This window comes from Sus scrofa, chromosome 9, assembly GCF_054392235.1.
Source record: "Sus scrofa isolate SSC_HxYL_T2T_F1_AM1 chromosome 9, Sscrofa_HxYL_maternal_Yorkshire_Landrace_v2.0, whole genome shotgun sequence".
NCBI classification, from domain to species: Eukaryota; Metazoa; Chordata; class Mammalia; order Artiodactyla; family Suidae; genus Sus; species Sus scrofa.
The window spans coordinates 118360724-118376127 of NC_139391.1; the positions used below are offsets into that span (position 1 = coordinate 118360724).

General features: G+C 36.7%; 2 protein-coding genes across 2 annotated transcripts in view; both read right to left on the reverse strand.

Annotated features, from left to right (window-relative positions):
- LOC100525599 (olfactory receptor 2A1/2A42-like) overlaps positions 1-15404 on the reverse strand; it is a 183698-nt gene that overhangs the window by 124856 nt on the left and 43438 nt on the right. The window lies entirely within an intron of this gene.
- On the reverse strand, positions 3136-11959 carry LOC100511828 (olfactory receptor 2A2-like). The gene has a single exon (XM_084978250.1). The coding sequence runs from the start codon at positions 11951-11953 to the stop codon at positions 11018-11020; it is 936 nt and encodes a 311-aa protein (XP_084834376.1). The 5' UTR covers positions 11954-11959; the 3' UTR covers positions 3136-11017.

The window sequence follows — 15404 nt, forward strand, 5'->3', positions numbered from 1 at the left end:
TAAATCGACAAATAACAAGTGCTGGAGGGGCTGTGGAGAAAAGGGAACCCTCCTGCACTGCTGGTGGGAATGTAAACTGGTACAGCCACTATGGAGAACAGTTTGGAGATACCTTAGAAATCTATACATAGAACTTCCATATGACCCTGCAATCCCACTCTTGGGCATCTATCCGGACAAAGCTCTACTTAAAAGAGACACATGCACCCGCATGTTCATTGCAGCCCTATTCACAATAGCCAGGACATGGAAACAACCCAAATGTCCATCGACAGATGATCGGATTCGGAAGAGGTGGTATATATACACAATGGAATACTACTCAGCCATAAAAAAGAATGACATAATGCCATTTGCAGCAACATGGATGGAACTAGAGAATCTCATCCTGAGTGAAATGAGCCAGAAAGACAAAGACAAATACCATATGATATCACTTATAACTGGAATCTAATATCCAGCACAAATGAACACCTCCTCAGAAAAGAAAATCATGGACTTGGAGAAGAGACTTGTGGTTGCCTGATGGGAGGGGGAGGGAGAGGGAGGGATCAGGAGCTTGGGCTTATCAGACACAACTTAGAATAGATTTACAAGGAGATCCTGCTGAATAGCATTGAGAACTATGTCTAGATACTCATGTTGCAACAGAAGAAAGGATGGGGGAAAACTGTAATTGTAATGTATACATGTAAGGATAACCTGACCCCCTTGCTGTACAGTGGGAAAATAAAAAAAATAAAATAAAATAAATAAAAAAAAACAAAAAAAACCCCTTGTGGTACTTGCACAAAAACAGAAATATAGGGAGTTCCCATCGTGGTGCAGTGGTTGACGAATCCGACTAGGAACCATGAGGTTGCGGGTTCGGTCCCTGCCCTTGCTCAGTGGGTTAACGATCCGGCGTTGCCGTGAGCTGTGGTGTAGGTTGCAGACGCGGCTCGGATCCAGCGTTGCTGTGGCCCTGGCGTAGGCCGGTGGCTACAGCTCCGATTCAACCCCTAGCCTGGGAACCTCCATATGCCGCAGGAGCGGCCCAAGAAATAGCAACAACAACAACAACAACAAAAGGAAAAAAAAAAAAAAAACAGAAATATATTACAGCGGAACAGAATGGAAAGCCCAGAATTAAACCCATGCACCTCCAGTCAGCTAATCTACGACAAAGGAGATAAGAATATACAATGGAGAAAAGACAGCCTGTTCAATAAGTAGTGCTGGACAAACTGGACAGCTACATGGAAAAGAATGAAATTAGAACACTTCCTAACACCATACACAAAAATAAACTCAAAATGGATTAAAGACCTAAATAGAAGACTGGATACTATAAAACTCTTAGAGAAAAACATAGGCCAAACACTCTCCAACATAAACTGCAGCAATATCTTCTCAGATCCACCTCCTAGAGTAATGACAATAAAAACAAAAATAAACAAATGGGACTTAATTAAACTTAAAAGTTTTTGCACAGCAAAGGAAACCCTAAACAAAATGAAAAGACAATCTACAGAATGGGAGAAAATATTTGCAAATGAAGTGACTGACAAGGGATTAATCTCCAAAATTTATAAACACCTTCTGCACCTCAATACCTAAAAAAGCAAGCAACCCTAACAAAAAATGGGCAGAAGATCTAAACAGACAATTCTCCAAAGAAGACATATAGATGGCCAAAAAACACATGAAAAGATGTTCAACATCACTAATTATTTAGAGAAATGCAAATAGAAATCACTACGAGGGGAGTTTCCTTTGTGGTGCAGTGGAAATGAATCCAACTAGGAACCATGAGGTTGCGGGTTCCATCCCTGGCCTCACTCAGTGGGTTAAGGATCGGTGTTGCCATGAGCTGTGGTGTAGGTCACAGATGCAGCTCAGATCTGGTGTCTCTGAGGCTCTGGCTTAGGTCAGGGCAACAACTCCAATTAGACTACTAGCCTGGGAACCTCCATATGCCACGGGTATGGGCCTAAAAGGACAAAAGATGAAAAAAAAAAAAAAACTCACTATGAGGTACTACCTTACACTGGCCAGAATGGCCATCATCGAAAAGTCTGCAAACAATAAGTTCTAGAGAGGCTGTGGAGAAAAAGAACCCTATTACACTGTTGGTGGGATTGTAAATTGGTGCAATCACTGTGGAAAACAGTATGGAGATTCCTCAGAAAACTAAAAATAGAACTATCATTTGATCCAGCAATCCCACCCCTGGGCATCCTTTCAGAGAAAACCATGACTCGAAAAAACACGTGTACTCCAATGCTTATCGCAGCACTATATACAATACACAAGACATGAAAACAACCTAAATGTCCATCGACAGAGGCATGGATAAAGATGATGTGGTACATATACACAATGGAATGTTACTCAGCCATTAAAAGCAAAGAAATAATGGCATTTGCAGCAACATGGATGAACCTAGAAATGATCATGCTAAGTGAAGTCAGTCAGACAGTGAGATACCAGCATCAAATGCTATCACTTCCATGTGGAATCTAAAAAAAGGACACAGTGAACTTTTTTGCAGGACAGATACTGACTCACAGACTTTGAAAAACTTATGGTTTCCAAATTAGACAGGTTGGGGGTTGAGGGGATGTGCTGGGGGTTTGGGATGGAAATGTTATAAAATTTGGTTGTGATGATCATTGTACAACTATAAATGTAATTGAGTAATAAAAAATAATAATAATAAATAAAAAATACAGCTGTCACATTTATGGTACCCATCCTAATGACCTCATTTTAACTTAATTTTAAATATGCAATCTTACATGTGGGCACATTCTGATAATTAGAACTTAAACATGTAAATTATGGGGAGGGGAGAACACAATCTAATGCATAACAACAATTATTCTGATTATACCCTCTTTATGTTTAACAACCACAAAACAACTTGCTCAATATTTACTTCTTTGGTTTATGAGTTGATGTATCTGATAAACTATATCTTGAGGTATACCTTAGCATTACATGGTTCCTATACCTTACCTGTCTTTTCTTGCAGACATCACAATAAAAATAAGATAGTTATCTAGTATGGTTGTTGCTTGTATATATTATAATTATACAACACAAACATATGCGCCCTTGCCAAACCTTCCTCATACCGGTGCAATCTTTTTTTTTTTTTTTTTTTTTTTGTCTTTTTGCCTTTTCTAGAGCCGCTTCCTGCAGCATATGGAGGTTCCCAGGCTACGGGTCGAATCAGAGCTGTAGCCACCGGCCTATGTCAGAGCCACAGCAACAGGGGATCTGAGCCGCATCTGTGACCTACACCACAGCTCACGGATCCTTAATCCACTGAGCAAGGGCAGGGATCGCACCTGCAACCTCATGGTTCCTAGTGGGATTCGTTAACCACTGCGCCATGACGGGAACTCCTGGTGCAATCTATTATTTTCTTCCTGTTGTACTGAGCCTAAAAAAACACTTGTTATATGCAACATCAATTTTCCAAAATAAACTTTTTCTCACAACACAATGCTTTGTTGAGAAAGGTAAAATTGTCAGTGCAATCAGAAGTGAGCTTAGGCTTTGAATGAGTGTGTTTCAGAAGCCGACAGGTAAGACTGGGTTATAAAACTTGTTTTACAAGGGAAGTACAAGTAATCCTCACATTCACACAAGATTTCTTCCAACAGGTATTTTCCAAACAGAGTTCAAGAAAAGAGAAGCCAATGAGGGAGCTGACATCTCTAATACAGAATGGAGTGATGGGCTAATAAGAAGCTGAGATTTTAGCAGATGAGATTTAGGAGAGGAAGTATATGTATAAAAAGATTCCAAAAATATCTGTAGGAGTCTTTCTTGGGCATTGGTCAAGTCCTAACTTGCAAAATGTAACTGAAAAACATTTGTCTTAACAACTCTAAGACCAAGTCCTAAAGGGAGCAACATATCTTCAACAAATTTAATTGCCTTTAGGGAGAAAAATCCAAAAGCTCAATCTTTATATGATGATAACATAATCTATAGCCTTTGAAACATACCATTCCAACTTTAAAAAGCAGGAAAAATTACTTATCAATAATCAAGAAATAAAAGAGCCAAGAAATGAGGTCTTAGATATGCCACAGATATTGAAATTACAAGACTTTAAAATAACTGCCATTTATATCAAATAAAATGAACAAAGATACACACATTTTTAAAAAATTTCAGTGAAGAATTAGAACCTACATAGATAATCAGATATTTATTCTTAAGGAGCAAATAATAATATATGCAATTAAGAAAACATAGGGTGTGGGAGTTCCCTTCATGGCTCAGTGGTTAATGAACCTGACTAGGATCCACAAGGATGCAGGTTTGATCCTTGGACCCGCTCACTGGCTTAAAAGTCCAGCGTTGCTGTGAGCTGTGCGTAGCTCAAAGATGCAGCTCCGATCCTGCATTACTCTGGCTGCTGTGTAGTCTGGGAGCTGTAGGTCCTATTTGGAAGTCTGAGAACTTCCATATGCCGCAGGTGTAGACCTAAAAAGCAGAAAGAAAGAAAATAAAAGAAAAGGAAATGAAGAACATTGGGTGGGTTTAATACCAGATTGGACCCAGTCTAAAGCAGGTTCAGTGAATTCAAATGAATATCAAGAGAAAATATTCAAATAAAAGCATTAAAAATAATGAAAAAAATGGAGCAGAGTTTGAAAGGTCTATGGGTATGTAGTTTAAAAAGTTAACCATACTCAAAAGAAAAGCCAGACAAAATGGGATAGGAGTGGCCAAGTAGAGGAAGAAGACCCTGAGTTCACGTCCTCCCATGGGCACACCAAAATTATAAGTATTTACAGAGCAACTATCAATTAGAGAGATCAGAAGACTAGCAGATAAGATCTTGTACAACTAACTATGAAGAAGGAACCACAACGAGATGGGCAGGAACCACTGTAAAGTCAATACTTACTCTCCTCAATGGGTAACTCACCAACAGGAGGTTAATTACAGTTGCAGAGTTTCTCCCTAAGAAGCAAAGGGTCTGAGCACCCCATCAAGCAGCTTCCCAGACTGGGGTTCCTGCACCAGAAAGACGAGCCCCTAGAATTTATAGCTTTGAAGGCCAGCAGGGCAATCTTTTGGGAAAGCCAGAGGGCTATGGGAAATAGAGACTCCATTCTTAAAGAGCACACACCAAATTTTACAAGTTCTGGTACCCTGGGCAAAAGCAATAACTTAAAAGGAGCCTTGCTAAGACTGAAATCCTAATCGTGGATACCCTGCTAGAATGGCAGGAAGCAAACGGAACTGACCCTGGGGACACAGACACTAGCAATATACTTTTGGGGAGCTCATCCTTTCATGAGGACACTGGTGCTGCAAAGTGTCATTCTGGACACCTCTAGAATATTAGTTTTCACATGTGGTCCCTCCCACCAGCTATACCAACCATCCTTAGGTGCCTCAGTGGCATGTGGCCAGCCAGGCAGCAACACTGGGCCACTCATGAGCAGGCTGACTGCCTTAAGACCCTCTGAGCCCACAGCTACCCCAGGGCCCAGCTCTGTCCCCCAGAGGGCCCAGTACCTGGTCACATACTCCAGCAAGCTGGCCCTAGCCATGGGAACCACCTCATCCACCAGTGTGAAGGCATCACACCCAGGACCCCACCCACTAGCAGGTCAATAACAACTTTGAGACACATTTGACCCCACTTCCAGCTATGTCAGCTATGCCTACCAGCCTGCTGCCACTAGATCTGGGACCCCTAATTCTACAACCACCTCACACTGGACCATGAATAGACATTTTAATAAAGAAGGCATACACATGGATAATAGGCACACAAAAAGGATGCTCAACACTGCTAATATTAGATAAATGCAAATCAAAACTACAACATTGTATTGCCTCACGACAGTCAGAATGGCTATCAGCAAAAAGTCTACAAATAATAAATGCTGGATAGAGTGTGAAGAAAAGGGAACCCTCCTACATTGTTGGTGGAAATATAAATTAATGCAATCACTATGGAAAACAGTATGGAGTTTCCTCAAAAACTGAAAATACAACTCTATGATGCAGCAGTCCCTCTCCTGGCTATATATATGGAACAAATGAAAACATTAACTTGAAAAGAAACATGCGCCCCAATATTCACTATTTACAATATCCAAAATATGAAGGTAACTCAATTACTCAACAACAAACAAATGAATAAAGAGGATATAGTACATACATGCAATGGACTATTACTCAGCCTTAGCAAAGAACAAAATTCTGCATTTCTGGCATCATAGATAGACCTAGAAAATATTATGTTTAGTGAAGTAAGTTAGAGAAAGACATTATATGTTATCACTTATATGTGAAATCTAAAATAATAATACAAATAAATATATATGCCTAACAAAAACAGACTCATTAATATAGAAAAAAAAACAGTGGTTACCAAAGGGAAGAGGGATGAGAGGAAAGGCAAATTACGAATAGTGGATTACGAGATACAAACTACTATAAATAAAATAGATAAGCAACAAGGTAATGCCCATTTTATAGCACAGGGTATTACAGCCATTATCTCATAATAACTTAATGAAATAGAATCTGTAAAAATACTCACTCTGTCATACATCTGAAACTAATGAATATTATAAACCAACTGTATACTTCAGTAGAAAGAAAGAAATTCCTAGAAGAAAACATAGGCAGTACTCTCTTTGACATTGATCTTAGTGAATTTTTTTTATATGTTTCCTCAGGCAAGGGAAGCAAAAGCAAAAATGAACAAATGGAAACACATCAAACTAAAAATTGTTTGCACATCAGAAGAAACTATCAACCTAATGAAAATGCCATGTACTGAATGAAAGATGTGCAAGTGATGTATCCAATAATGGGTTAATATTAAAAATATATACAAAAAACTTATACAGATGAACATCAAAAAATCCTACAGCCTCATTAAGGAATGGGCAGAGGGTGAGAAGAGACTGTTTTTTTTCCCCCAAAGAAAACATACAGATGACCAACAAGCACAGGAAAAAAGTGCTCAGCATCACTAATCATCAGAGAAATGCAAATCAAAACCACAATGAGATATCACTGCACATCTATTAGCATGGCTATTATCAAAAAGTCAAGAAACAACAGTGTCAGGATAAGAAGGGAACACTTGTTCACAGCTGGTGGAAATATAAATTGGTATATCCACTATGGAAAACATTGGGGAGATTTCTCAAAACATTGCAAATAGAATCTGGCAATTCCACTCCTGGATATTTCCCCAAAGAAAACAAAAAACCTAATTAGAAAAGATACATGCACCCCTATGTTCATTGCAACATTATTTACAATAGCCACAATATTGAAGCAACCTCAGTGCCAATTAATAGATGAATGGATAAGAAGATGTGGTATAAAGACGTAATAGACTATTAAAAAAAAGATGAAATCTTGATATTTTTCAACAGCATGGATGAACCTAGAGCTATTATGCTAAGTGAAATAAGTCAAATAAAGACAAATATTGGGTAATTTATCTTACATGATAATAAACAAACAAACATAAAAAAATAGAAACAGAGTTATGGATACAGAGAATGAACATGTAGTTGCCAGAGAGGGAGGGAGAAGGAAAGAAATAGGTGAGGAAGAAAGGTTAAATAGTACCAACTTCCAGTTGCAAAATAAATGATTCAAGGTATGAAAGGTACAGGGTGGGGAATAGAGAAAAAAACCTATATAATATCTTTGTATAGTGATAAATACCAACTAGACTTATCATAGTGATCATTTGGAAATGGATAGAAATATCAAATCACTATGCTGTGTAATAAGAATAAACACAGTGTTATAGGTCCATTATATTTTAGAAACAATCAGATTCACAGAAAAAGAGATCAGGTTTGTGGTTATCAGATATGGGGGGTTGAAAACTGAGGGAACTGGATGAAGGCAAGCAAAATTACAAACTCCTGGCTGTAAGATACATTAGTACTAGAAATGTAATGTATGACACAATAAATACAGTTAACACTACCATATATTATATATGAAAGTTGCTAAGAGTACTCATCTCAAGGAAAATTTTTTCTATTTCTTTAATTTTTTCATCTATATGAGATGATGGATGTTTACCAATTGTGATTTAAAAAAATCAAGTTTTATGTAAATCAAATCATTATGCTTTACGTCTTAAACTTACACAGTGATGTGTGCCAATTATACTTCAATAAAACTGAAAGAAAAAATACTACAAAAATAAAATGACACAAAAGCAAATTTTGAGGCAACTATTTCTGAGTATTTCCCAACATGATAATGGTTATATTCCCATGAATACAGCAAGCTCAGCAAATCACAGGCAGAATAAGTGGAACTGTAAAACAACACTTGGGCATATTATAGTCATACTTTTGAAAACTAAAGATAAAACAAATCAAAAACTTAAGAAAATAATTATAACTATTACCATCATGGATCATTTATTTTAGATGAAAACAAACATTTGGTTTAGTGTTTCTTGCAGTGTAATTACTGGCAATGAAAACTTCATTTTGATTTTTTTTGGTCCATTGATCCTTGAGATTTAATCTTATCTATTATTTCTCACTTGGATTTATTCCCCAGTAAATACAGGTGAATTCAGGTTCTCAGAAATCTTGTTTCATTAACCATTTGTTCACACTTTCTCTGATCCCAGATATAGATTCAATTATTAATTTCATGTAAGTTAATGATAAGTGATGTTAAAGCGTTAGTCTACCAAGCTGCTATGCTTTATAGTAAATGAGTTACTTCTAAGCCTCACTCTTGTGATTGCTGCTCTCAGTATCGACTGTTAAAGCTTGCCTCAGGGCGAACCACAAGACACTGAGAACAACTGTCCACTCTTTCTCCTTCAAAATACAAAATGACAACTCTTAACTAAATCTCAAAAAACTCTTCATCATTAAAGAAGAGTTAGATAGTTGCATTTCATTAAAATTAAAGACTTCCGCTCTGTGAAAAACACTGCTAAGAATATGAAATGACAAGCCATAAGTCAGAGGGAAAAAAAATTGCATAATTAGAAAAAAATGACTAGACCCTAAGATGTACAAAGAACTCTTAAAACACAATAAGAAATCAACCTGGAGTTCCCATCATGGCTCAGCAGTAAGGACTCTGAGGATGTGGGTTCGATCCCTGGCCTTGCTCGGTGAGTTAAGGATCTGGTGATGCCATGAGCTGTGGTGTAGGTCACAGACGTGGCTCGGATCCTGTGTTGCTGTGGCTGTGGCATAGGCTGGCAGCTGTAGCTCTGATTCAACCCCTAGCCTGGGCACTTCCAATATGCCACAAGTGGTGCCCTAAAAAGATTTAAAAAAAATTAAAGAAAACAAAAAATCCAATTTAAAAATGGTTCAAAAAACTTAACAGACACCTGGTCAAAAAGATAGATGGCAAATAAGTATATGAAGAGATGCACCATATCTATGTCATCAGGGAAATGCAAATTAAAACAACAATGAATTATCACTATACACCTAGCAGAATGGCTAAAATCCAGAACAGTGATGACACCAAACATTGATTAGGGTGTGGACCAATAGGAACTTTTATAAATTGTTGAGGAAAATTCATCTTCATTCATTGAGAATGATATGGTCACTTTGAAGGTTAGACAGTTTCTTTAAAAACCAAACACACCCTTATTACACAATCTACTAATTATACTACTTGGTATTTACCGAAAGGATTTGAAAACTTATGTCCACACAAAAACCTGCACAGAATCGCTTAAAGCAGCTTTATTCATTATTATCTAAACTTGGAAGCAATCACGATGTCCTTCAGTTGGTAAATGGATAAATAAACTGTGGCACATGCAGAAAATAAAATAGTATTCTGCACTAAAACAAAATGATCAAGGAAAAAAAATAGGAAACTTACATCCATGCTACTGAGTGAAAGAAGCCAACGTGAAAATACTACAAATTTTATGATTCCAACAGTGTGATATTCTGAAAAGCCAAAACTATGGAGGTAACTAAAAGACTGTTTTCCAGGGACTAGTAATGACGGAGGAAGGAAGAGGGGAGTTTTGAGGTGGTGAAAATATTCTGTATAATGGTATGATTGTGGATGCACAGAACTGTACAACAAACACAGAGAATATACAACACCATGAGTGTATTCTAGTGTAAGCTATGGACTGTGGGTGATAATGATGTATCAGTGCAGCATTATGAATATTACCAAATGTACCACTCTGTGGGGGGATGCTGATAATCGGGGAGGTTATGCTTGTATGGAAGCAGAGGGTATTTGTGGTACCTCTGTACCTTCCACTTGATCTTGCCATAATTCTAAAATTGGTCTAAAAATAAATTTTATTAAATAAAAGTGAGTAAAAGATGTAAAGAGATACCTCACCAATGAGGATAGATAGATGACAAGGAAGCAACTGCAAAGACACTCAACATCACATGTCATCAGGGAATTTCATTTAAAATAAAAATGGGACACCAAGGAAGATCTATGAGAACTGTGAAGATCCAAAACATCTCTGTATTACTGTAAAAAGTTGGGTGCATGCCACATTCCTCAGTGGCCCCAACAAAGACTCCAAAGTGCCATTCCCATCAGTGCTCCGAGTCAGGCATGACAGAAAACAAGCCCACAGGCTCCCCCACTACCAGAAAAGCTAGAAAGTAGTGTGCATGGTCCATTCTTCTTTCCCTCTTGAGGGGAAGGTGGGAGTTAGGAATTTTTTTCCTAATCTTAACACACTGTCAGGGAGGAAATGTGGCTATGGCAGGTGAAACATCATAAATTTGCCTAAAAGCTTCACTGTATTTCTTCTTGGCTTTGTCCTAGTCTGGGATGCTGTGACCTCTTACCTTGTTTCTGTTGTTCTCACAAAGGCAATTTAATCTCTATTAAGTCATCTATGTGGTGGAAGGGGGGCTTGGGAATTCCTACACTGCCATCTTGCTGATGTTACACTTGAGTAATGCTCATCTTCCAGTCATGTATTTTGCTGGGAAATTTTTTTTAAGGGAAAAATCCACTACAATTCTACCCTCCATTACATTGTTCTGTTTTTCTGAAATATTCTGTGGAAGGCAGCCTTCACTTGAGCATTCCTTAGACTGTAGACAAGGGGGTTCAGCAATGGGTTGAAGAAGGTATAAAACAGGAAAAGGATTTTCTGCTGTTCCTCTTGTTGGTGACTATCATCTGGGACCAAGTAAACCATCATGGCTATGCCAAAGTAGAACCCAACCACGCAGAGGTGGGAAGAACAGGTGGAAAAGGCTTTCTTGCGGCCCTCCTTTGACTGGATCTTGAGGATGGCCCAGAGGATGCGCACATAGGAGACCAACATCAGGGAAATGGGTGTAACTAAGATGAACACACCATCAGCAAAGAGGAAAATTTTGTTGATCCAGGTTTCACCACAGGTCACTTTGAGGACAGATCGGATTTCACAGAAGAAGTGGTTCACTTTCTGCGGCCCACAGAAGGGCAACCTTAGGAAGAGACTTACTTGGACTAGAGCCAGGAAAAACCCACATGCCCAGGAAATGATGGCCAGGACTGTGCATAGTTTCCAATTCATGATGACAGTGTACTGGAGGGGATGGCAGATCGCCACATACCTGTCATAGGACATCACCACCAAAATCAGGCACTCTACAGAAGCAAAAGCCAAATAGAAAAGCATCTGCAGAGTGCATGAGACAAAAGGGATCGTTTTTTTGTGTTTCACTAGGTTTTCCAGCATATTTGGCAAATTGCTGGAGGCATAAGATATGTCAGTGACAGCCAAGTGAGTTAGGAAGTAATACATGGGGGAGTGCAGTCTGGGGTCGAGGCAAATGAGCCCTAAGATCATGCCATTTGCCAGCAGGTTGAAGATATATAATAGGAAGAAGATAATGAAAAAAAACAATTCCATCTCTTCACTGAGCTGGAATCCCACCAGGATGAATTCTGCAATCCAGGATTGGTTGTTCTCCATTGCTAATGACAGGCTGTCTGTAAAGGACTGAAGTGTGATGGACAACCAGAGCTGGAGAGCAATGAAAATTGAAGTTATTTATCTAAAGTGATTACAGAGGAAGCTTGTGTTCTTGTCCCTACTTCACTGGGGTTTTTTATTCCATTTTTTTGCCTGTTTTTTATTTTGTTAATTTTCAAATAAGCATCAGGAATTATCAACAAATCTAATATATACGTTTTATCAATTTTTTCATATTTTTGTATCATTTCTTTTTCTCTGTACACATATTGGTTACATAAGAGTTAAGTGCAACCATAATGCAAATTTATCCCTTAACTCTTTATTTTTTTGAAAGACAAGGATATTCACTAATTTATTTTCAGTATAGTTACCAAAATCAGGAGATTAACATTAACGTGGTTCAGTATTCTAGGTACAGCATTTTTCAGCTCATCCCAGTCTAAGATTCAAATCTACGTCCCATATAATATTTTTTCCTCTAATATGAAATAATTAGTATTTTTTGCCTTTACATTACTATTTTTGAAGAGTAGGAATTCTTTTTTTGTATACTATCTCTCAGGTGGGGTTTTCTATTGGATTGTCCATGTTTTAGTTCAGATTATAAATTTTTTGTAGGGGAAAATGTCCTTAATCTGAAAGACTTTCGTTAGTACACAGATAACGTTAATTAATTTCATATTGGTGATGCTACTATGGATTACTTGATTAAGGTGGTATCTGAGTTAGCTCCATTATAAAGTTACTAATCCATAAATTTAAAGTATGGTCTTCATTCTAGCTTAATGAATTATCATATATTCATCTTGTACATTTCCCACTTCAGCTTGGAATCAGGTATTTCACTAAAAATTCCTGGTTCCTCACTGAAGAATCAATCTTATTTTCAAAGCATATCTGGATTTATTGGTTGTCAAATAATTAATATTTCTATCATGATTGTTGCCACATTTCTAATATCCTCATTTAATATAAATTTGGGATAGTTCCTAAATTGTTAAGAGGATAATAGGTTTTTAGTTTCACTTGTCTCATCCTAATATATCTTTATTGACTTCTTTTGGAGAACCACATCACCAAACAAGAATATTAAAGAAAATGACCTCAATATTATATGTTAGTGTAATTTCAGGCAAAAGTGTTTTTAGAATCCCAAATTACCTTGTTTATATTTTTATTTTTCCTCTATTTAGACAATTATAGGCTCTTAGAAATATTAGACTTATGGATTAAAGTTTCAGTAGTAATGTTCATTGTGTGAATAAAGTGGCACCTACCTCATATCAGATTTTGACATCAAGTTTTCATAATTTTTAGAAAAATATGGCATGCAATGAAAAGCTAAAGAGATAATACATTTGTGAAAACTGCAGCCAATGGTGATTATTGCTAATAATTCTATACATAGTTTTCCATTATTCACTGTGCATATATTTTCATAGGCATAATTTAAATTATGTAAACAGATTTATTTCTTTCAGGTAGAATCATATCATGTCCATTTTCCATACCAGAATATTTCTATGCAATATACTTTAAACATTTACATATTGTGTTATTGCATACAGATATTTTATTTAATACATTACCCTCTAACTAGGTTGTATGTAATATAATGATACTAAATTTTAAACATTTATTTTGTGTATTTTTATTATATTTTTATAGTATATTCCTAGACATTGAGGTCCTTAGTCAAATTTTCCTATAGATCTATCTAAATTCAGCACTATCATCATGAGTAAAAAACAAATAAGCCAAAAAAAAAATCAAGGTGTATCATCCATTCAGTGGGAAAGAACCTCCAATTTAACAGTCACAACTGTAACCTCAGGTTCACATTTCCTATGAAGTTGTCCCACTTCAGTTTTTCTACTTTTATCATGTTGACTCTCGCATTTTAAATAAATACAATTTTGTACTTACTTTGTGTAAAATTCATTTGCTTAGGTGCATCCTTATCTTAGATTCATATTAAATGTCAAGGAGGAATAAGATTAGTTAATGGAAGGTGATACTTCCATGAAATTTAACTGTAGTCTGACTATCACTGATGTAGCTTCTTGTTTACTGGGTTCAATCTGTCCTCTTAATCTACATACAACCTTGAGCTATATACCTTGATTACAAATTTAAGATTAAAATTTCATTTGTCTGTGGTTCTTACTGCCCAGGATCCAAATGGTTCCATGTGTAAGTCATTGTCCCAACGCCCACTATTTAGCATTTCCTCCCTAGACATCTTTTTACATATTTGGTCTTAATTGACAAAAACATAAAAATTTCTCACTTTGCTTCTTATCTATTGTTTTCTTCTTAATTTCACTTTGGGGATCAAAGAGGTACTCCTGTTTCCTAGATGAATGACCAAAAGGAATGACTCAACATTTAAGGCCCACGCTATCCATTACATAGAAATATCTTTACCTACATAGTCATTACAAATTAATCAGTATTATAATAGTTAACACCATGGCTTTTTAGTACAAAATGTTATGAACTGTGATATGATTTTTATCACTCATGGCCAAACCAGGTTTTCTAAAAAACTAACACATTTCCATATGATACAAGATAAATGATACATATAGTTTTAATTCATACTTTTATACTTTCTTCCATGCTTATGGAATTAATTAGTAATTGAAATATTCTGTAAATTATTATAAGCCCCATGAAGAATATCAGGCTTTGGCAAATGTAAATTTTGAGGCAGGCATAAGTTGAGCCGGAAAATGCTATGAGTCACTCAAAAGTACTATGGTGACACACTATGCTTATTCACTAATCTCATTATATAAGCCTAAAGGGGTGGCCCATAGAGTAGGTAAGACATAAAGTTCCTCATCTGAGAGATTTTCTGGTATGACCACAAACAATTACTGTAATAAGAAGGTGGTGGTCTGTATTCCTCTCTAGACACCACTAAATGTCTAGGTGCCAAGCAGCATCTAAAGAGGATATTTTTCTTTTAAAAAAAAACACTTAGTCATGATCGACATGTAAAAATCTTTTTGTTAATATATACAAGTTGATGACTCTGGAGATACGTATATTTCTATGAAACCATCACCATAATCTATGTCATGAACACACCTGCTACCTCCAAGTTTCCTACTATCAGGAGGGTATTTTCTGGTCAAGGTAATTAGAGCATATTATTATGAAGCATAATGTAATAGGCTTGGACAATGATGATAGAAAGAGTTAAATTCTCACTAAGAAGATCTGTGTAATCCGCAAGGTAAACTCAGATGAAATGGGGTTTGATCAATTGTCATTGATTTTAAAAGGCTCATGAGTGGGTAGTATGTCACATACATGTTTTATGTCTTTTATAATAACATGGAATTCTAGATAAAATAGGCACTCGACCAGTGTTTGTTTAATAGAAGGAAATTATTTGCAATCATATATGTGTATAATGTATATATACATGTGTATATAT